Source organism: Anomaloglossus baeobatrachus, chromosome 7, assembly GCF_048569485.1.
Source record: "Anomaloglossus baeobatrachus isolate aAnoBae1 chromosome 7, aAnoBae1.hap1, whole genome shotgun sequence".
NCBI lineage: Eukaryota > Metazoa > Chordata > Amphibia > Anura > Aromobatidae > Anomaloglossus > Anomaloglossus baeobatrachus.
The window spans coordinates 73,020,618-73,042,897 of record NC_134359.1 but is presented as its reverse complement, the minus strand read 5'-3'; the positions used below and the strand labels follow the sequence as shown (position 1 = coordinate 73,042,897).

Sequence of the window (22,280 nt, the reverse complement as noted above, 5' to 3'; positions counted from 1 at the left end):
ATATACCTTTCAGGAGCAGGTTGTATACTCTAATAGGGAAATTAAATGTGAACTGACACAAAGCAGCTAAATTGTGCAATTCTCCGAGTGATCGCTTTCTGCCTCCATGTTGTGGTTTGCCATGTGGTACTCCGCGTGGGGTCTTATACTGTTTATTAGAAGAATGGTTTATTATTTCTGGATATATTATCCTTAATCAGATTTGTTCATGTTGACTTATAGTATTATAATCACACTTTGCGTAGGGGAGCAAAATGATTAATGAATGTATCTCTGTTTTCTATCTCTTCATGTATTGCTTCCACTTTTTCTCTCTGTCCATCTCTAGTCATATATTTTATATATATCTATAGTTTTTTGTTCATGTTTTGTAATACTTTATGAAAACAAATATATCTAAGAGAAGACAATCCCTTTTTTGTATGTTTTCCTTAAATGAATGTCTTTGGTGCTAGGATTCCATAACTTTACTGGTATGGCATATGTTTATAGTCTCCTCCCAAAAATAGGAAGGTTGGCAGATCTCCCGGGTACTGCCAAAACCTCTCTGACAGGCTGTCAGGCGCTTTCGACCGAGATTGAGGAGCGGGGGGATCTGTCAGCCGGCGGCCGAGATTGAGGAGCGGGAAGGGGGTGCTGTCATGCTGTTGGGCGCGCCGGGAGATCCTGTGCACGGTTTCCCTGTTGAGGCACTGGGCGGCGGAAAACGGCAGTCCCCATACAGCTCCGCCCCCCGGCCGATTTGCCGCCCCCCTGAATATAGTGCCGCCTGAGCAAACTGCTCAACTTGTCCAATGGATGGTGTGGCCCTATTTCTCATTATTCAGTTTTGTAGTCTGTACACTAATTTCAATCAAGGAGGGGAGCAGCGGCTGATGGGGAGAGCGGTGGCAGATGAAGGGGGCAGTGGCTGATGAGGAGAGCGATGGGAGATGGAGGGTCAGCGGCTGATGGAGGGGGGGAGGCAGATGGAGGGGGCAGCGGCTGATGGGGAGAGCAGCGGCAGATGGAGGGGGCAGCGGCTGATAGAGGGGTTGAGGCAAATGGAGAGGGCAGCGGCTGATGGGGAGAGCAGCGGCAGATGGAGGGGGCAACGGCTGATGGAGGGGGAAAGCAGATGGAGGGGGCAGCGGCTGATGGGGAGAGTGGTGGCAGATGCAGGAGGTAGCGGCTGATGGAGGGGGGGAGGCAGATGGAGGGGGCAGCGGCTGATGGGGAGAGCGGTGCAGATGGAGGGGACAGCGGCTGATGGGGAGAGCAGTGGCAGATGGAGGGGGCAGCGGTTGATGGAGGGGGGAGGCAGATGGAGGGGGCAGCGGCTGATGGAGAGAGCAGCGGCAGATGGAGGGGGCAGCGGCTGATAGAGGGGTTGAGGCAAATGGAGAGGGCAGCGGCTGATGGGGAGAGCAGCGGCAGATGGAGGGGCAGTGGCTGATGGAGGGGGCAGAGGCTGATGGAGGGGGGAGGCAGATGGAGGGGGCAGCGGCTGATGGGGAGAGCGGTGGCAGATGGAGGGGGCATCGGCTGATGGGGAGAGCGATGGCAGATGGAGGGGACAGCGGCTGATGGGGAGAGCAGTGGCAGATGGAGGGGGCAGTGGCTGATGGAGAGAGCAGCGGCAGATGGAGGGGGCAGTGGCTGATGGAGGGGGGAGGCAGATGCACAGTGATTGGAGAGATCGGTCACAAGGCCGGTCTCTCCAATCAGAGCTGGGGGCGGGTGAAGCAGATGAAGCAGAGGCCACCCAGCTCCAGCCAATGATCAGTGCTATAGCTGCCTGATCATGGCTGGATTTCAATGTTTCAGCCATTTTCAATGGCTGAAACATTACAGTGGCTGTGATTGGCTGTGCGACGTTCGTCAGCCAATCACAGCCTCCGTAGGTCCAGGGAGGTACCACCCCTCCTGAGGTCAGGCAGGTCCTGCAGCTTCAGTTGCTTCTCTGCTTGTGCCTCTGCTCCACACATGGCTAATTTGTATAGTTTGCTTAGCAATCATTGAAAATGGAAAACATCAAATAATAGTTAGAAAAAAATAGCTGCAATTGCAACAATAATTTGGGCTCATAATTTTTATTCACTAAGAGCAGGACAGCCTGTTTACTGCATATGCACCAGAGCTCCACAGTAGAGTTGACTCAGTATACTGAATGTTTTGTCATCATAGTTGTTGCCTATACAGAGTGTAGCAGCCAATGGCAAAGTCATCCTTACTGTTCCACTCTGCTGTGCTCTGCATAGGTACAGTAGTAGGCAGCAAGTGGGCAGTCTCATTGTGAATGAAACTAATGGTTGCTGGGCACTCAATACATTCATACGTTGATAGTAGAAGAGGCAATTGTCAGCAACTCATTGAAGCTTCCCTAAGGATGGATCATGCCATCCTGTATAATATTGACTTTAGGGGGCTCAAACCCATCAGAATTTGGTACCTGTGGTGACTGCCCCAGGCTGCCCCCATATCACACTATAGACCTGAGCTCACATGTTTTCATGGCCGTATGGGTAAATAGTTCCACTTACATGCTACAAAGTCTGGTGGCACCCCTCCCTAAAAGAGTGGGGGTTTATATAACGCATGAGGTGGTCCAGCTCTATATTATGGCATATAGTTCTAGAATGGGGTATCCATCAAGCTTGTATATACAATACGTGTAATAATCCCTACACTTTTGCTTATGTAGTGTAGTTCCAACTCTGAAAACTTCTACTTGTATATACGGTATGTGTGTAAAGACAGCAGCTTGTTTTATAAAGGGAATAGAAGATTTACACTTTAGGGTTATTATTAGTGATGGGTGAGCACTAAAATGCCAGAATGCTCGTTACTTGATTTGAGCTGGTCAGACACTTGGAGGAGCTCAAAGCGAGTAACAAGCATGATGGAAACTCAGTGATTGGCCTGTTTGGGTCTCTGCCCACATACAGCCAGCGATAATCAGAGCATTTTTGGCGGGATGGAGGGCAAGGGTTTTTTTTTTTTTTGGCGACACTACTTCCGAGATCGTTATTTTATCCCCAGAGAGAGCCATCCAGAGACTGCGAATGGCTCTCCATAGAGTGCACACATCATGCAGTGAAGTGAGCCTGTGTTTTGTGATCGTTGTTTTATGGATGAAATATCCGAGCACCTGAGATACTCGACCGAGCTCTGTGAGTACCCGAGCACCTTGATGCTCGATTGAGTAAAGAGCAGTGCACCTGCTCGCTCATTGCTAGCTATTATTTCTTTAAGGGGAACCTATCACCAGTTTTGGAGCCTATAAGCTGCGGACACCACCCGTAGGCTCTTATATACAGCATTCTAACATGCTGTATATAAGAGCCCAGGGCACTGCCTAGAACGTAGAAATCACTTTATAATACTTATTTAAACGGTTGGTACGGTGCAGGCTGGTCAGATGGGTGTCTCCATTCTAGAGGTGCGGCGCCTCCTCTTTTGGCCATCTTAGTTCTCCTTCTTCTGAAGCCGAGGTGCATGACACGTCCTACGTCACGCACACATGCCAGCGTTGAGGTCCTGCTCATGCGCACTTTGATCTGTCTTGAGCTGGGCAGATCAAAGTATTGTAGTGCGCCTGCGCAGGACCTCAATATGGTCCATGCGTATGTGCGTGATGTAGGACGCGTCATGCACCTTGAAGAAGGTGGACAAAGATGGCCAAAAGAGGAGGCGCCGCACCCGGAGAATGGAGACACCCATCTGACCCGTCTGCACCATACCGACCGTTTAGGTGAGTATTATAAAGTCATTTTTATGTTCTACACAGTGGCCGGGGCTCTTATATACAGCATGTTAGAATGCTGTATATAAGAGCCCAGTGGTGGTGGCCGCAGCTTATAGTCACCAAATCTGGTGACAGGTTCCCTTTAAGGGAAATAGAATTTTATACTGTTAGGGCCAGGTGGACGGGCAGACCCAGGAGGTGGATCCACTGGGCTGAACTCCTTGATGATGGTAAGGGGTCCGGTAGCTGGAGCACTACAGGTAGCAGGACAGTCCGTGCACAAGAGTATAATGGAGAAGTCCCTGGGACCACGGAGTCACTGATGGTAGTCCGGGTGACGGAGCTCAGGTTCGGAAGCCGAGATGAAGTCAGGCGGAGTTCGGAACCGTTGGAGCGAGATGACGGGTCACCGCAGGGATCAGAGATGGTACGGACTGTCAGGATGGCAGATAGACAGCGTTCGGGGTTCGGGATTCGGCAGGACCGGATGGCAAGGCAGGATCGTCTCTAGAAGAGAGAGAGGTGAGTATCTCACAGGAACACAAGGAGACCTGACTCCTAGCTTGGGAAACACGAAGAACAGGCCCCGCCCACTTCAACACTAAATCCCTTTATACCCTGTACCTGTGTGCTTCATTTCCTGTCAGTGGACGCTGGCCCTTTAAGAAAGGGTCAATGACCGCGCGCGCGCCCTAATGCGCATGCGCGAGTCCCGGGTGCCAGAAGCCAGAGCAGGAAGCGGTGAGGAGGAAGCAGCAGAGTCGGGCTGGGGCTGAGAAGCCGACGGGCGCCGGGAGCGGGGACCAGGACGCCTGGGAAGCGCAGGCAATGGAGGCTGGAGAGCGGGGAGCGGTGGAGACCGGACAGAAGAACCGGGGAGCGACGCAGGGAAGCCGGGGAGCGTGGCAGGTGAGCCGGGGAGCAGAGCAGGGGACCCGGGGAGCGTGACATATACCTACAATTTAGCTACATCCAGTCCACATTACAAGATCTCTTCTTAAATATGTGTCTTTGTGTCATAATTCCATACATACATTCAATACATGAGAAAATCTTTGTTTTATCAAATATTTATTTTATGCTTTCTCCTGTACAGGGAGCTCAAAAGTCCAGCCACAACCTAAAGAAGAGTCCATTGAATTGAAGGATATCTTTTCTGTGAAATTGAAGAGACGCAGACTGGCCGGGCAAGAGAAAGGTGGCACCTTGCTGGGCATCACGATATTTGTGTGCATCAGAAAGGGACACAAGCTAAAAGATAACGCTATCGATTTTCATAATTTAAGTGAAGATTACTGTGATATTTGGTATCGTCAATTAAAGGAAATATTGAATGGTAAGTTAATGTTTTATTAGAAAGACGTCATTAGCTTTTTAGAATGTCTATAGTTGATGAATCAAAATATAGAACATTTTTTAGTGAAATGTTTTCCAGTATGATAACAACCAGAATATTGTTAAATGGATTAGTTCAGCAGACCTTCCTAAGCCGTCTATATGGAGATGTACAGTTGTGCTCAAAGGTATACATTCCCCGGCAGATTTTTTATTTTTGGCCTTTTTTCAGAGAATATGAATGATAACACAAAATCTTTTTTCCCACTCATGGTTAGTGGTTGGGTGACACCATTTATTGTCAAACTACTGTGTTTTCTCTTTTTAAATCATAATGACAACCAAAAAAACATCAAAATGACCCTGATCAAAAGTTCCCATACCCTGGTGATATTGGCTGATAACATGCACAGAAGTTTACACATATGGGTTTGAATGGCTAATAAAGGTAACATCCTCACCTGTGACCTGTTTGCTTGTAATCAGTGTGTGTGCATAAAAGTTGAGTGAGTTTCTTGGATCCAGACAGACTCTTGCATCGTTCATCCAGCCACTGACTTTACTGGATTGTGAGTCATGGGGAAAGCAAAAGAATTGTCAATGGATCCACAGGAAAAGATAGTTGTATAAAATAAGAAAGGGATACAAAAAGATGATCCAAGGAATTGATAATGCCAGTCAGCAGTGTTCAAACTGGGATTAACAAATGGAAAATCAGGGGTTCTGTAAAATCCAAACCATTATCAGGCAGACCGAGAAACATTTCAGCTACAACTGCCAGGAAAATTGTTTGGGATGCAAAGAAAAACCCACAAATGACATCAGCTATTTCAAGATGCACAATAAGGAGGCATTTGAAGAAAAATGGGCTGTATGGTCGAGTCGCCAAAAGAAAACCATTACTGTGCAAATGCCACAAAGTATCTCGCCTGCAATACGCCAAACAGCACAGTGACAAGCCTCCAAACTTCTGCAACAAGGTAATTTGGAATGATGAGACCAAAATCTAACTTTTTGGCCACAACCATAAACATTACATTTGGAGAGGTTTCAACAAGGCCTATGATGAAAGGAACACTATTCCTACTATAAAGCACGGAGGTGGATGGCTGATGTTGTGTGAGCTACAAAGGTACAGAAAGCTTGGTGAAAATTTAAGGAAAGATGAATGCAGCACGTTATCAGCAAATACTGGAGGCAAATTTGCACTCATTAGCCTGGAAGCTGCGCATGGGACATACTTGGATGCTTTAACATGACAACTAACCAAAACACAAGGCCAAGTCGACCTGTCATTGGCTACAGCAGAACAAAGTGAAGGTTCTGGAGAGGTCATCTCAGTCTCCTGACCTCAATATCATTGAGAGCCACTCTGGGGAGAACTCAAGTGCGCAGTTCATGCAAGAAAACCCAGGAATTTACAGGAACTGGAGGCTTTTTGCCAAGAAGAATGGGCAGCTTTACTATCTGAGAAAACAAAGAGCCTCATCCACAACTACCAAAAAACAACTTCAAGCTGCCATTGATGTTAGAGGGGGCAATACACGGTAATAAGAACTGGGTTATGTGAACTTTTGATCAGGGTCATTTGGATGTTTTTGGTTGTCATTAGGATTTAAAATTAGAAAACTCAATAGTTTGACAATAAATGGCTTCACCCAACCACTAACCATGAGAGGAAAAAAAGATTCTGTGTTATCATTCATACAGTCATATGAAAAAGTTTGGGCACCCCTATTAATGTTAAACTTTTTTCTTTAGAACAATTTGGGTTTTTGCAACAGCTATCTCAGTTTCATATATCTAATAACTGATGGACTGAGTAATATTTCTGGATTGAAATGAGGTTTATTGTACTAACAGAAAATGTGCAATCCACATTTAAACAGAATTTGACCGGTGCAAAAGTATGGGCACCTCAACATAAAAGTGACATTAATATTTTGTAGATCCTCTTTTTGCAAAAATAACAGAATCTAGTCGCTTCCTGTAGCTTTTAATGAGTTCCTGGATCCTGGATGAAGGTATATTTGACCATTCCTGTTTACAAAACAATTCCAGTTCAGTTAAGTTTGATGGTCGCCGAGCATGGACAGCACGCTTCAAATCATCCAACAGATGTTCAATGATATTCAGGTCTGGGGACTGGAATGGCCATTCCAGAACATTGTAATTGTTCCTCTGCATGAATGCCTGAGTAGATTTGGAGCGGTGTTTTGGATCATTGTCTTGCTGAAATATCCATCCCCTGCGTAACTTCAACTTCGTCACTGATTCTTGCACATTATTGTCAAGAATCTGCTGATACTGAGTTGAATCCATGTGACCCTCAACTTTAACAAGATTCCCGGTGTCGGCATTGGCCACACAGCCCCAAAGCATGATGGAACCTCCACCAAATTTTACTGTGGGTAGCAAGTGCTTTTCTTGGAATGCCGTGTTTTTTTGCCTCCATGCATAACGCCTTTTTGTATGACCAAACAACTCAATCTTTGTTTCATCAGTCCACAGGACCTTCTTCCAAAATGTAACTGGCTTGTCCAAATGTGCTTTTGCATACCTCAGGCGACTCTGTTTGTGGCGTGCTTGCAGAAACGGCTTCTTTCGCATCACTCTCCCATACAGCTTCTCCTTGTGCAACGTGTGCTGTATTGTTGACCGATGCACATTGACACCATCTGCAGCAAGATGATGCTGCAGGTCTTTGGAGGTGGTCTGTGGATTGTCCTTGACTGTTCTCACCATTCTTCTTCTCTGCCTTTCTGATATTTTTCTTGGCCTGCCACTTCTGGGCTTAACAAGAACTGTACCTGTGTTCTTCCATTTCCTTACTATGTTCCTCACAGTGGAAACTGACAGTTTAAATCTCTGAGACAGCTTTTTGTATCCTTCCCCTGAACAACTATGTTGAATAATCTTTGTTTTCAGATCATTTGAGAGTTGTTTTGAGGAGCCCGTGATGCCATTCTTCATAGGAGATTCAAATAGGAGAACAACTTGCAAGTGGCCACCTTATATACCTTTTCTCATGATTGGATACACCTGCCTATGAAGTTCAAAGCTCAATGAGGTTACAAAACCAATTTAGTGCTTCAGTAAGTCAGTAAAAAGTAGTTAGGAGTGTTCAAATCAAGAAATTGATAAGGGTGCCCATACTTATGCACCTGACACCAATGCCACAATAGTGCAAAACTTTGCTTGTATACCAGAATAACCACCAATAATTAGGCAAGCAAAAAATAATAATAATTAAAAGGGTAACCTTTATTCAAAAATGAATTAAAAACACATCAAAAACATGGAACCGCCCAGGTGACGGATGAAATATAGACACATGGGGGTACAACACTAGTGGTAACAATCAGCACCACCATATACCACATCAACTAGTAAACACAATATTAGTTTTGATATCTATGCATGTTTGTCAATGAGCAATATAGCCAAAAAGAGATACAGGTGTATCGTACATAGAAAGTAATATGAACAGGGTAAAGAGGCTATATAGTAAAAGCTTATAAAGCATGCATCATGACATCATATTACCCGATGAAACAAGTGGTATCCGTGTAGCGACCCCCATCAACACTGACGCGCGTTTCGCAGCTCGTGTGCTTCGTCCAGGAGTGATAAATCAGGAATCCCAGGGTGCCTCTTTATACACGGCTGAATCCGAAGAAACAGCATGTGACACTCTCACCCCCAATGGTCTCAATGACCATAATTCGTTTGTCCCATTTCTCCCTGTATAGAAGATCTTCTTTCCCTGCGGGGTGGTTTCCCCGTGTTTTGGGTCTGTTTCTCCCCCCTAAACGTATATGGGGTGGGGGATTATGTTGCTCTGCTTTGCGGCTCTTCAAGCGGCTTTTTTTGGGTGTGGTTTTTTTATGCGGTCTTCTGTATTTTTATTTTTATTTTTTATTGTGGTTTTAACTCTTTTAATCTTGTTTGGATGGAATCCAATTTTGGTACTTTCTAAAAATACTTTTTCTTTTCCCAGGGTCCCTGTACAACATTGTCTCCAGTCCAGTTTTTTGCAGTCTCCTCCCCTTTTCCTCAATTGTCCCTTTGGGGGTCTTTCTCTTGGCACTCTATGCATGTTTGTCTGTGAATTTATACAAGTAAAATTGATGAAATTATTTATGTATTTATATATATATATATATATACCACATTTTCTTCTGTTGGTAGTGTTTTATATGTATTCTTCACTTCTTTATGCATAATTGTAGTATGAATATTTAATAAAAAAATTTTTTTACAGCTTTTTTATAACCTCTTTCACTGCGCACTTCTTTGGCATCACTTTCTTTTCGGTATATATTTTTTCATGGTTTTTTTTCATACATTTTTTACTCTTATATACAATTTTTTATAATTTTTTTTACACATGTATGCTATATGTGTATATATCATCTGTGCGCATATATATTTTTTCTCTGGTTGTCTGCTATCCGCCCGAAAATTTTCGGACTGCTACCAGCTTCCTCTTACCACTTTTTATATGGATGTCCGGTATGCATGTGGTTTAATGTGGTTTGATTGACAATGTATAATATGTTAACATCCTTTGATTATGCATTTTTTCTGTATATGTGTATTTTCGGCCATTTGCGGCTATATATTTATGTGCAGGACATGCAGTTTCTAGCTACATTGGGGATATACAATATATGATATTGGAGATTTTTCCTCTCCTTCCCCGTGTGGCGATATTATTTGTGACTACTGTTGTCCTAGATACCTCTGGGTCTCTACAAATCTCTTCCTGTGCACATTGCTATTTTCCTAAATGTTTTCTATTTATAAAACCTATTCCGGCGATGATGTACGTTATAACATGGAGATTCCGGATATGACGAATCGGACCCTGAAATGGCTGAGTGTTTGTAGAATTCACCTTGGTGATGATGCGCGTCACGATATCGGCCTCCGGATATGACGTGCCGGACTTTTGGATTGCAGTCACTAGGTTGTTTTCAGGATTACTATGACAACCGCATGACTTACGAGGGAGGATTTACCGGAAATGACGTTACGGACATTGTTTGTGTAATTGCTCACATGCTGTTTCTTCGGATTCAGCCGTGTATAAAGAGGCACCCTGGGATTCCTGATTTATCACTCCTGGACGAAGCACACGAGCTGCGAAACGCGCGTCAGTGTTGGTGGGGGTCGCTACACGGATACCACTTGTTTCATCGGGTAATATGATGTCATGATGCATGCTTTATAAGCTTTTACTATATAGCCTCTTTACCCTGTTCATATTACTTTCTATGTACGATACACCTGTATCTCTTTTTGGCTATATTGCTCATTGACAAACATGCATAGATATCAAAACTAATATTGTGTTTACTAGTTGATGTGGTATATGGTGGTGCTGATTGTTACCACTAGTGTTGTACCCCCATGTGTCTATATTTCATCCGTCACCTGGGCGGTTCCATGTTTTTGATGTGTTTTTAATTCATTTTTGAATAAAGGTTACCCTTTTAATTATTATTATTTTTTGCTTGCCTAATTATTGGTGGTTATACTTATGCACCTGTCAAATTTTGTTTACATGCAGATTGCACATTTTCTGTTAGTACAATAAACCTCATTTCAATCCAGAAATATTACTCAGTCCATCAGTTATTAGATATATGAAACTGAAATAGCTGTTGCAAAAACCCAAATAGTTATAAAGAAATAAGGTTAACATTAATAGGGGTGCCCAAACTTTTTCATATGACTGTATACTGTATATATACGTTTTCCTCTATTGATCTTGTATACTGGTATTTGCACGGTTTTGCTTTGTGCACTTTTGAGTTTTCAGGCTACACATTGATCTAACCTTACCATGTGCTACAGAACTATCTAAGCAATGTAAATGGAGCGGCAATAATTTGTCTTCTTTAGATAGCACTGCTTAGTTACCACACACCAATATCAGTGCCAGTCTATAATGGGGTCAGATTTACCTACGGTAAGTAAATACTTGCAGCGAAATCTCCTGGGCAATTTATAATTTCACATCTGTTCTGCTTTGCCTGGTTGATGGCATGCTTTTGATATACAAATTGCTTGATCTGTAAAGGGAGCGAATATTAATCAAAGTTATTTGCTGTAAACTTTTTGGAAGGAAACTTGTCACTCCATTATGAATTAGTAGAAATATAAATATTTCTAAATAAAAAATGACAGAACACTGTGTGGACATAATGATGCCACAGGTGATTTGGTGCTCTTTTTTCAATGCGATTGCTAAAATCTGGGTTTTTTTTTAGTAAAACCACAGTTAATATCACAATCAAGTCGCCATTGCTCAATGGAAAGCCGATAGGGGCAACATTTTACAGATAAATAGCATTTTAACATGAAAAATCATAGCTCGGTTAACAATGAACTTGACAACCGTCAAACAGTAGTTCAGTGGTCGCTGTATGAAAAAAAACAGACCTTCATTTTCTAATCTTGGACAACCATTTTTAGGGAAACCTGTCACTAGGGTTTTGTTACCTCATCTGAGATCACCATAATGTAGGGAAGGAGACCCTGATTCCAGTGATGTGTCACATAGTTTACTGGATGCAGCAGTTGAGACACAATCAGAGTTCTTAGATATAGCATGAACCAGGGCTCAGAAAGCTAACCCTGCCTACATGAGAGCTCTCTGCATACATTGTACATTGGCAGTGAGCTGCTGACCAGAGGAGGGGACATGGTCAGCTTAGGAGCAACGCAGGCAGTTAGTTTGAGCAGTGATAAAAAATTGTATTGAAAAAATAAGACACAGCCTAAGTAACACATCCCTGAAATCAGTATTTCAGCCCCTACCTAATGCTAACCTCAGATTAAAACACTCACATCTGATCAACCTCACCAAATTGAAACCAAGATGTAGTCAAATTTCCCTCTGCTTTACACCACTGTCCATGGATTTTGGGACTTTGTTTTTGATATCAAGAAGATGCTACAAACATGTCTCCATAAGGCTGGGGCTAAATAGCGACGTTGGTTGTGATATAGATCACATGGACTAAATTCAGATATTTCCCTGCTACACAGTAACCAGATACCAGTGGATAAAAACATTACAACCCCTAGAGTATTATAAACAGGTCTTAAAAATTTGGATGCCATCAAATTTTTTTATAACTTGATTGTTATTCACAAAGGCTCCCAATCTATTGATCCTCAGACTTTTTTTTTGCTCCTCTTCAGCATCCAGAGTCATCCTTGTGCCCATAGTTTGATGATTCCACTCTCTTGTTTTTCTCGAATGGTCAACATGGCGAGGTGTTTCTGTAGTTTCAGCTGTACTCTTCTGCCAGGCTCTTGGTAGAACCATCTACCATTTTTTTCTGAGCATTCATGTCTTTCCTCCAGACAGCCTCTGTCATTGGGATGGAATGATTGCTGTCTCGAAAGGGTGGTTCTTTGTAGACTCTGTACCAGGCTTCTTCCATCCGGTGCATTGGGGGTTATTATACCTTAGCACCAGTGGGTAATACACACCAGACGTTTTGCCCATTACCGAAGACTTTTGATGTCGGCCTAAGATTACTAGGAAAGCCAAACCAATTAAGAAAGAAAATTGATGTTACTGACTATCTGCATATGATGAAATCCTTGGTTCTTCCCCTGATGAACCCCTAAAAGAAAAAATAGGGGGGAAACGCGTCGGGATTGGGATTTGCTATCAGTGATCCTAGCAGATAAGTTCCCTGCTGGGATTTTTTGCTACTATTTAATATCACTGGTATATCATTACCAAATTTCATCTGCATAACTGTGCAGGAACATACACATGTACAGTTAATTCTTTGGCTATCGTATTCATGATGACCAATTTTCAGTCAATAATGTTTATGGATTTCCAAATCTGATGCAAATACATTAAGAAGCATCACCTTTCTTGTTTTTTCCTTTTTCATTATAAAGGATAAGCTGCATCAGGGTTGCCTAGCTGTCTAGGTAACCAGATTATGATAATGACCTTATGACTATTTTGCACTTTCTATTCTTGGTGGTGGTTGCTCCTGCGACTTGCGGATTAAAGGGACAGAATAGGGAGAGCCGACGAGGAGCGGGGGGTACCCAATACCGTATGGTGCACCTCCGCTGGTAGGTAGGTAAAAGAGAGGGTTAGACTATCCCCTTCTCTACATCTCCTAGAATTATAGGGCATTCAATCTAGCAGACACCAAATTATCTGATTTATGCTACCTTGAGCCCTACCCTGAGTGTTGAGACAACAGTTCCCCCCATTTCTTCACTCTGGCTTGAATCTCTTTTGTCCTGTCATTCACCTTACTTGACCAGTGTTTTTTAACAATATAAGAGTTATTACGCTCTGTATTTTAGAGCATTTTTAATATTTGATATAATAAATACTGTTTTTAGGAGTTTTTTCTTTAGGTTTTTTAGACTCTTTACCACCCTATCTGTTGGATGAGTTCCGCAGAGCAGTACACGAGCAGGGATGCCGGAGGTCCCATGATCACCGGTTGCAGTGCTGAAGCAGGACATTAGCGCTGAAGTAGGTGATTTTACAAAGTGGCTAGTAGTGACACTGGGGCCCTATCAAAAGGTAAAAACATGAAATATGAAAATGCATTGGATTTTATGAAGCCCCAAAAAAATGTGTGAAACCGTCACTTAATCTAGGCTCTATTTAGAGAAAATAACATGCAGGAGATGTTTGTAGCTACTAAAGTTGAAGAAGCTCAGGTCAAACGAAGACCATGGTCTATACGATGAGTAGTATAAATTCCTCATATCTACAGCATTTTCTGCATACAGTAATTACAGTATTATGGTTGTTTATTATAAATCTATTACAAAATTCCTGTTACCATTTGCAAACATTTGGTGGGGAGTATGCTTGTCGATAACATCATCTCTTCCCTGAAGTCACAAATGCTGCTGAATGACTAAATTTTATTAAAGTGTATAGATAGGAAATGTAGACCTCTAAATGCTCCAGTCATCAGAAGAGACCCTTGAGCAATTAAGGAAAATGAGCTCTCGGAATTACTTTAATGTGGTTTTCCCACTAAAATATATTAAGACCAAGTAATAGTTTATATCATGGCCCGTCGATTGTTTGGTTCCAGCTATTGTGACCTTCAGGACTCAGAAAATAAACTTATTTGTAGTGTTCAGAGCCATTCAAATCACACAGCAGTTATGAAAATCTGAAAATGTTTTATTTCTTTTAAGGATGTTAATTTTAGTGATGTGTTGTTGTAGACTAATAATAATCTTAGGATGAGTGGGGTCACAGCATTGGGATCTCAATCGTTAGTGTTTTACTGTGTTTTTTCTAAAAATAGGCCCTCCCCCTAAAAATAAGCAGGAATAGCAGGAATTTTCTGCCTTTTTTCGGAGCAAGGCTTAAATACAAGCCCTACCCAAAAAATATTATCTAGTCGCAGTTCAATAATGAAGAGTCCATGCATCTAAAAAAGTTAAAGAATACTGCGGAACACTTCATTATAGAAAGTGAGAGATGAAAGAAGACAGAAGACCCCGCAATCATACTCACCAGATGCCAAACAGGAGGACCTGCAGTAGAACGCACACCCACACACATCATATCACACACACACAAACATCAGATCACACCCACACACATCAGATTGCACACCCACACACATCAGATCCCACACCCACACACATCAGAGCCCACACCCACACACATCAGATCGCACACCCACACACATCAGATCCCACACCCACACACATCAGATCGCACACCCACACACATCAGATCCCACACCCACACACATCAGAGCCCACACCCACACACATCAGATCGCACACCCACACACATCAGATCCCACACCCACACACATCAGATCGCACACCCACACACACATCAGATCACCCACATACACATCACATCACCCACACACATCAGATCACATACACACATCAGATCGCTCACCCACACACATCAGATCACACCCCCACACACATCAGATCACACCCCCACACACATCAGATCACACACCCACACACATATGATCGCATACCCACACACGTCAGATCACACACCCACACACGTCAGATGACACACCCACACACATCAGATCACACACCCACACACATCAGATCACATACCCACACACATCAGATCACATACCCACACACATCAGATCACACACCCACACACATCAGATCACATACCCACACACATCAGATCACATACCCACACACATCAGATCGCATACCCACACACGTCAGATGACACACCCACACACATCAGATCACACACCCACACACATCAGATCACATACCCACACACATCAGATCGCACACCCATACACATCAGATTACATACCCACACACATCAGATCGCATACCCACACACATCAGATCGCACACACACGTCAGATCACTCACACAATCACACATCAGATCGCACACACACACTCAGCATATCCAGCGATAACAATTGCTTTTGGCTGGCAGAGAATTCCGGGACGCAGTGCGGTGAAACACATAGAGGACCTGTGGTGGAATATATCGATGTGTTCCACTGATGAGTCCTTCATGCATTCCACTTCGCTGCGTCTCATCTTCCCTTGCTGGCCCAAACAATCAGTATCACCGTGTGTGATCTGATGTGTGTGTGATCTGATGTGTGTGTGATCTGAGGTGTGTGTGTGATCTGAGGTGTGTGTGTGAGTATGAGTGTGAGTGTGTCGGCCAGAAGCAGGGGAGGACAGCGTATGGCGTGCAGCATGCCTGCTGGGAGTGCCCGCCAAGGATCAGAGGGTGACCTGGGAGCCATGCAGACGTCCAGAGTCTGGTAAGTATGAGTCTCCTGGGAAGGGAAGTCTGCTTTTTGGGGGGTAAACTTACCCCCAACCATATTTACCCAAAAATAAAACCTACCCGAAAATAATTCCTAGCACTTTTTTTTCGGGGCAAAAGTGTCTTCTTTTTGGAAAAACACGGTATTACTTATTGACAGTACAGGATAGTAGAAAAAATAGCAAAGTAAAAAAATACTTAAGATACAGTATATAAGTTGTACATAAAGTAAAGGTCTGTCTTTTGTATTGGCCTTTGTATGATGCTCTGTGTTCTGCCAGCATGTTATCCGAAAAAATTGACAATTAAAAATCTGCATGGGATTATCTGTCCGTTCTCATTCAACAAGCTGATTAAAATAGGGCATGTGCAGGTCATTAGGCTTCATTCATTGACGTGTCCTCCTTTTTAACAAAGAAAATAATTAAATTATTTTATTACTGACGGGAGCGTGGCCAGTGATGTCACAGCTGGTATAACTGACATGGAGTCCTCGGCCATTTGCGCTTTTTGTCTTCCATGTGCTCCACACTTTCTAGATGAGGGATTGATGAATTGACAACATAATCGGACTTATGGTCATTAAGTTTTAGGGGTTGTCCTTTAGCCTAAAAGGAATGACCAACATTTCAGTAATACATTTTCCAGCTTTGTTTGTTTGTCCCATTGGATATAAAATTTTTATTTTATTATCTTCGTTAACCTTTATAGAGATTTTATAACATTTTTCGATTCTACCAAATTTGTGAAAATCGTTCAATACGCTTGAAGCAACTTGCTGAAGGTTAAACACTTATATATCATACTCTGAATTATATTGTGCACCCAATATACATAGCATGTTGTCTATAAATTTGGCACACTATCCACCATAAATACATACAAAATTTATTTTTTCAGCATGTGTATAAAATTGCTTAAAAATTTCTTGTCATTCGAAGAGTTGCCTCTAATAGAGAATGAATGGTGCTTAGTCCTGTGCCCTTATAGGATATTTGAGTGCAGCAGAGATGTCAGTGCCATGTCAGAAGATCAACGTAATGTCAAAGACTTAGGGGTACTTTGAACGTTGCGACATCGCTACTGAAATATCATCGGGGTCACGGTTGTTGTGACGCACATCCGGCACCGGTAGCGACATCGCAATATGTAAATCCTAGGAGCGAAAATGAACGAACGTGAAACAGTCAAAAATCGGTGATCTGTGTCACGTCGTTCATTTTCATAATGTCGCTCCTGCTGCGGGTACGATGTTGCTTGTCGCTCCAGCAGCGTCACACATCGCTGTGTGTGAAGCCGCTGGAACGACAAACATCTCCTTACCTGCATCCCGATGGCAATGCGGAAGAAAGAAGGTGGGCGGGATGTTACGTCCAGCTCATCTCCGCCCCTCCGCTTCTATTGGCCGGCCAATTAGTGACGTTGCGGTGATGCCGAATGCACCTCCTCCCCCTTGAAGGAGGGATTGTTCGGCAGTCACCGCGACGTTGCCGACCAGGTATGTGCGTGTGATGCTGCCGTAGCGATAATGTTTGCTACGGCAGCAATCACAAGATATTGCATGTGCGACGGGGGCTGGTGCTATCGCGCTGGACATCACTAGCCGATGCTAGCGATGTCGCAACGTGCAAAGTACCCCTTATAGAAGCTACGCAGACCTAAAGCTCCAGGCAGGTAGAGGATGCTGCGCAACAAGGGTCAGTGTTATATATAATAAAACAGTAAACTATAGTATGAAATTAAGGACAGTGCTATTCATAACATGAAAGTACATTATATACTAAGAGACTGTGCTATACAAAATAAGGCCACATTCCTGTATTTGTGAGAAGTATTGGTGCGCTGCTCAATTTTTACATCCAATGACTTACCGCTGATGTTTCTTCTGATTTAAAGGGAACCTGTCACCAGATTTGACCCCTAACAGCTGTGGCCACCACCAGTTACCCCTTATATACAGCATTCTAGAATACTGTATATAAGAGCGCAGGCCACTCTGTAGAACTTAAAAAGCACTTATACTCACCTAGGAGGTTGACCGGTCCGATGGGTGTCAAAGCTCTCAAGTCCGGCACCTCCGCTCTGCGGCAATTACAGTCCTCCTTCTACCCAGCCCAGTGTGGATGACATGTCCTACATCATCCACAAAGGCCAGCATTGCGGTCCTGCGCAGGCGCACTTTGATCTGCCCTTCTGAGGGCAGATCAAAGGAATGTAGTGCGCATGCGCGAGTGGTTTGTAATCTTTTCTTACATCTGCGCATTACAGTATTTTGATACAAGCAGAGAAGATACATAGCATACCTGTTACACCACAGTAGGAAGAATAGAATGTCAGGAAGGAGTTTGTGTAGCCAAACGCTAAGACCTTCTACCGCCGGACACCACAGGACTGATACCACGGGACTTGTGACAATATATTTGTGATAAATGTTTTTCCCCATGTACATTTGAAGTAAAGGAGGAATTGTATCTAACTTTATTTATCCGCTCACATTTGTGTGCTTTCTTTCTACATTTGCATAGTAAGAGAATGTGTATATATAGTATATATACATTCTATTTTCTTGCACTCATCATTTAGACATTAAAAAAAAAAGAAAAAGCCTGTGAGTAATAATAGTCTATGCTTAGATGTAATGCCCTTGTGGCACTAACAATAGGAAATAAAATGCTTTTTTTCTTTGGTTAGATAAGCTTTATTGTTTCTAAGCTTCTTAGTTGTAGTTGAATCACTGTCCCGGGAGGCTGACAGAGCTGGATCACAGGCACCAAAATTACTCTTTATTACGTCCTAACAGGGCAAGCCATAGATTTTATGCCGTAGAAAGGTTTCTATCCTTGATATTTCATATAATACCCTGCCTAATAGAGCGAGAGAGAGCACCATTAATGTCTGGAATGTGGCATCCCAGGATTCTGTTTGTATCTTGTCAGTGATTACCATGTTGATTAGAATAATAAGGTAAAGGGGTTGTAGCAAGACTGATTGCTGGAGTTACCTATATAAATGATTCTAGATAATACCTAATTGCTTTGGGTCGTGCCTGGTAGACCCCAGCAATTCCAAAAAGAAATCCCTGAGGTGCGCCATTTGAATGGAGTATCAGTCAAGCATGTGCACTATCTTTCTTTTCATTGCCAGATACTATACTCGTCTTTCTCTGGTTGTCCTACTGACAATGGGTATCACAGTCGTGCACATGCTTAGTCGCTGCTCCATACAAAGCACTGAAGAGCCCTGTTTTCTGGATTGGCTGCTGACCTTGTAACATGGTCAGGGGTGGTAGGCGTGGGTGAGGTACTTACCACGCTACATGAAAATGGGGATCCTCCCTAGGTGTGTGTTGTTGGTTTTACCTTTACATCTCTGTAGTATGCATGTGTGGTGCCCCTGAGGCTTCCATCGCCACATAGGTACTGCACCTCATCCAGAGGTGTGGTTTCCCATCCCGGGTAAGAAAGAGGTCATCTACCGGTCCACAGACAAAACCCACACACACCAATTGGTAGGCATACACCGGGTCAGGGATAGAGGCAGTAACCCCATTGATGGTCCGGTCATGGGGCCGTAAGTCCCATCCATCTGTCCCAATGGTGAGGGGTGGGGCCTAGCCAGAGGGAGTGTGGGAGGAGTCAGGGAGTAGAAAGGGGAACTAGGAAGTTCAAGTTTAGGCAGTCTGAGAGAAGGAGTAGAGGAGAGAGGAGGTGGGCTATCAGGATAGGGACAGTGCAATGGAAGGACAGAGACAGAAAGAGGTTCCTGGTGGAGATCCTGGGGTCTTGCTAGGCCAAGGTGACACCGATAGAAGGGATTCCAGTGTATACAGAAGGGCAATTGTCTCGTGACCTGTTCCACTAGAAGATCGGGTGGAAGGATCTGGCTGAAATACAGGGACGGTCCCTAGACTGAAAGAAGAAAGACATTACTTTTAGTGAAATCGAAGGCCTGGGAGATCGTTGCAGGCGCCCAAGGCCACAACCCGCCACAGATCACCGGTGAAGGGGAGCAAGATACAACTGAGGTCAGCCACATTTGTGCAGGCCCTGTGGTGGAGGCGCAAGACAGCTTAGCACAGTTTGGTGCTAAAGAGACAGCCAGAGAGGACACATAGAGGGGTGCACCGATACTGACCCTTGAACTATCCGGGATCGGCGGAGGTCCCGGACAGCGGATCCTGGCACTCCGTGGGTAACCGGTCAGCTGCAGCACTGAAACTGAACAGTGAGTAAACATCTTAACTGCAAGCCCTATGTCGTCTGCTTTATCCTGCACCACGTCCACAAACACTATAGACTTTACCAAGCACCAAAGGTTGCCCCGGGGTACCCGCTCTACCTGTGGAGAGCAAGAAACACCTCAGCTGCCGTAACATCAGCCCCGGAGGTCCCTTCCAGCAGTTGCGGCTCCATAGCTGCAAATTACCACAGGTGGCGTCACGAATCTTATATAAACTTTATCACCATCTTCCCAATACCGCCACATTAATTGACTCCACCAGGGTCATGGAGTCGGACCCCGCCACCGCTGACTACCCCGGACTAGTCTGGCCCGACACCGAGTCACCTAAGGCCCTGGGGCAGGCGAGTCACATGCTGCCATTGGACATTGCTAGTCAGGACTAAAATTAATAGAACAAATTGAAGGAGACCAAAGTCCGAAAACCAACTTTTCTTTACTTAACATTAACTGGATGAGAATTATGTAGGCACAACACTTTCTGAATGCTTTGTTTGCAATATGGAGAGTTAAGCACTTTCCGGTTACATGTCGTGATACATTGCTTTCCTTACAAGTCACAAGTCAGTCAAGGTGTATCAATATGGCCCCTCATGGCAACTCTCAGTTCCCAGCTGACTAATGAGGACCTCACTGACGGAGGTACGTCAGTACGACTCCTCATTAGAACCTTCAAAGTCTATTCAATGAAGGTCACAGACTCCTGACTATAAAGACAGACCGCAGAACTAACACCAGGGCGATGGGCGAAGGTCCCCATAACCAGGATTGGAGGGGAGGAGTGGGCCCTTTAGAGGGGGAGAAGTGGGGGTGCTGTAGGGCTTTTAAGGTTCATCATGGGGCGGAGTTGGCACATTCCTGCTCTCTAGAAACGGTGAGGTAGTAATATATAAAGTTTCCTTAAGAGTGGTGCATTGTCTGAGGGTTTTATCAGGTCATAGTGGGAGTTTCTTTTGGGTCCTTGAAGTTGGTTTTAATTTGGTCTGGTGGATCCGTCCAGACATGGATCCCCTAATTGGCAAGGAATGCTTGGTTACCTGGTGATTTTTTGAAGGATCCTGGTGGAGAATGACAGGTCCCCATGTGAGTCAGGAAATAGTAAACACACCACCTCGTGTTTTGGTGCTCCCAAGCCAGTGTGGGTAATGGTTGGAAGCAATTTGGTTTATGGTTTGGTTATGAGAATCACCAGGTTTTTGTAATTTGAAGGGCTTTACCAAGTATTTTCTGTTATGTATTTGTTAAATAAAATGGCTGCTGTGGCCAAAATTATCCAAGCTAAGAGTCTGAGTGTTTATTAAACAGGGTGGGGAACACCCCTTTTGAGTGAGGGGAGGCCTGCTGGTAATTCCGGAATCGATAATACCATGGTCATGCACCCTCAGTTTTTGATAGGAGACCTTGTGTTCCAATATAGTGACCATAGCTTTGTCTCTAATATAGTCTTGTTTGCTTAAGTCCTGTTTATCCAAGATAAGGAATACATAGAGTTAGGTCCAGAAATATTTGGACAGTGACACAATTTTCGCGAGTTGGGCTCTGCATGCCACCACATTGGATTTGAAATGAAACCTCTACAACAGAATTCAAGTGCAGATTGTAACGTTTAATTTGAAGGTTTGAACAAAAATATCTGATAGAAATTGTAGGAATTGTACACATTTCTTTACAAACACTCCACATTTTAGGAGGTCAAAAGTAATTGGACAAATAAACCAAACCCAAACAAAATATTTTTATTTTCAATATTTTGTTGCGAATCCTTTGGAGGCAATCACTGCCTTAAGTCTGGAACCCATGGACATCACCAAACGCTGGGTTTCCTCCTTCTTAATGCTTTGCCAGGCCTTTACAGCCGCAGCCTTCAGGTCTTGCTTGTTTGTGGGTCTTTCCGTCTTAAGTCTGGATTTGAGCAAGTGAAATGCATGCTCAATTGGGTTAAGATCTGGTGATTGACTTGGCCATTGCAGAATGTTCCACTTTTTTGCACTCATGAACTCCCGGGTAGCTTTGGCTGTATGCTTGGGGTCATTGTCCATCTGTACTATGAAGCGCCGTCCGATCAACTTTGCGGCATTTGGCTGAATCTGGGCTGAAAGTATATCCCGGTACACTTCAGAATTCATCCAGCTACTCTTGTCTGCTGTTATGTCATCAATAAACA

At 43.8% G+C, this 22,280-nt stretch overlaps 1 protein-coding gene across 2 annotated transcripts in view; it reads left to right on the top strand.

The window, feature by feature from the left end:
- Positions 1 to 22,280, top strand: part of CERKL (CERK like autophagy regulator) — a 161,731-nt gene that overhangs the window by 44,370 nt on the left and 95,081 nt on the right. For both annotated transcript variants that reach the window (XM_075317409.1, XM_075317410.1), the window contains exon 2: positions 4,824 to 5,063. In XM_075317409.1, coding sequence (XP_075173524.1) covers positions 4,824 to 5,063 — 240 coding nt within the window. The remainder of the gene's footprint in view (positions 1 to 4,823; positions 5,064 to 22,280) is intronic.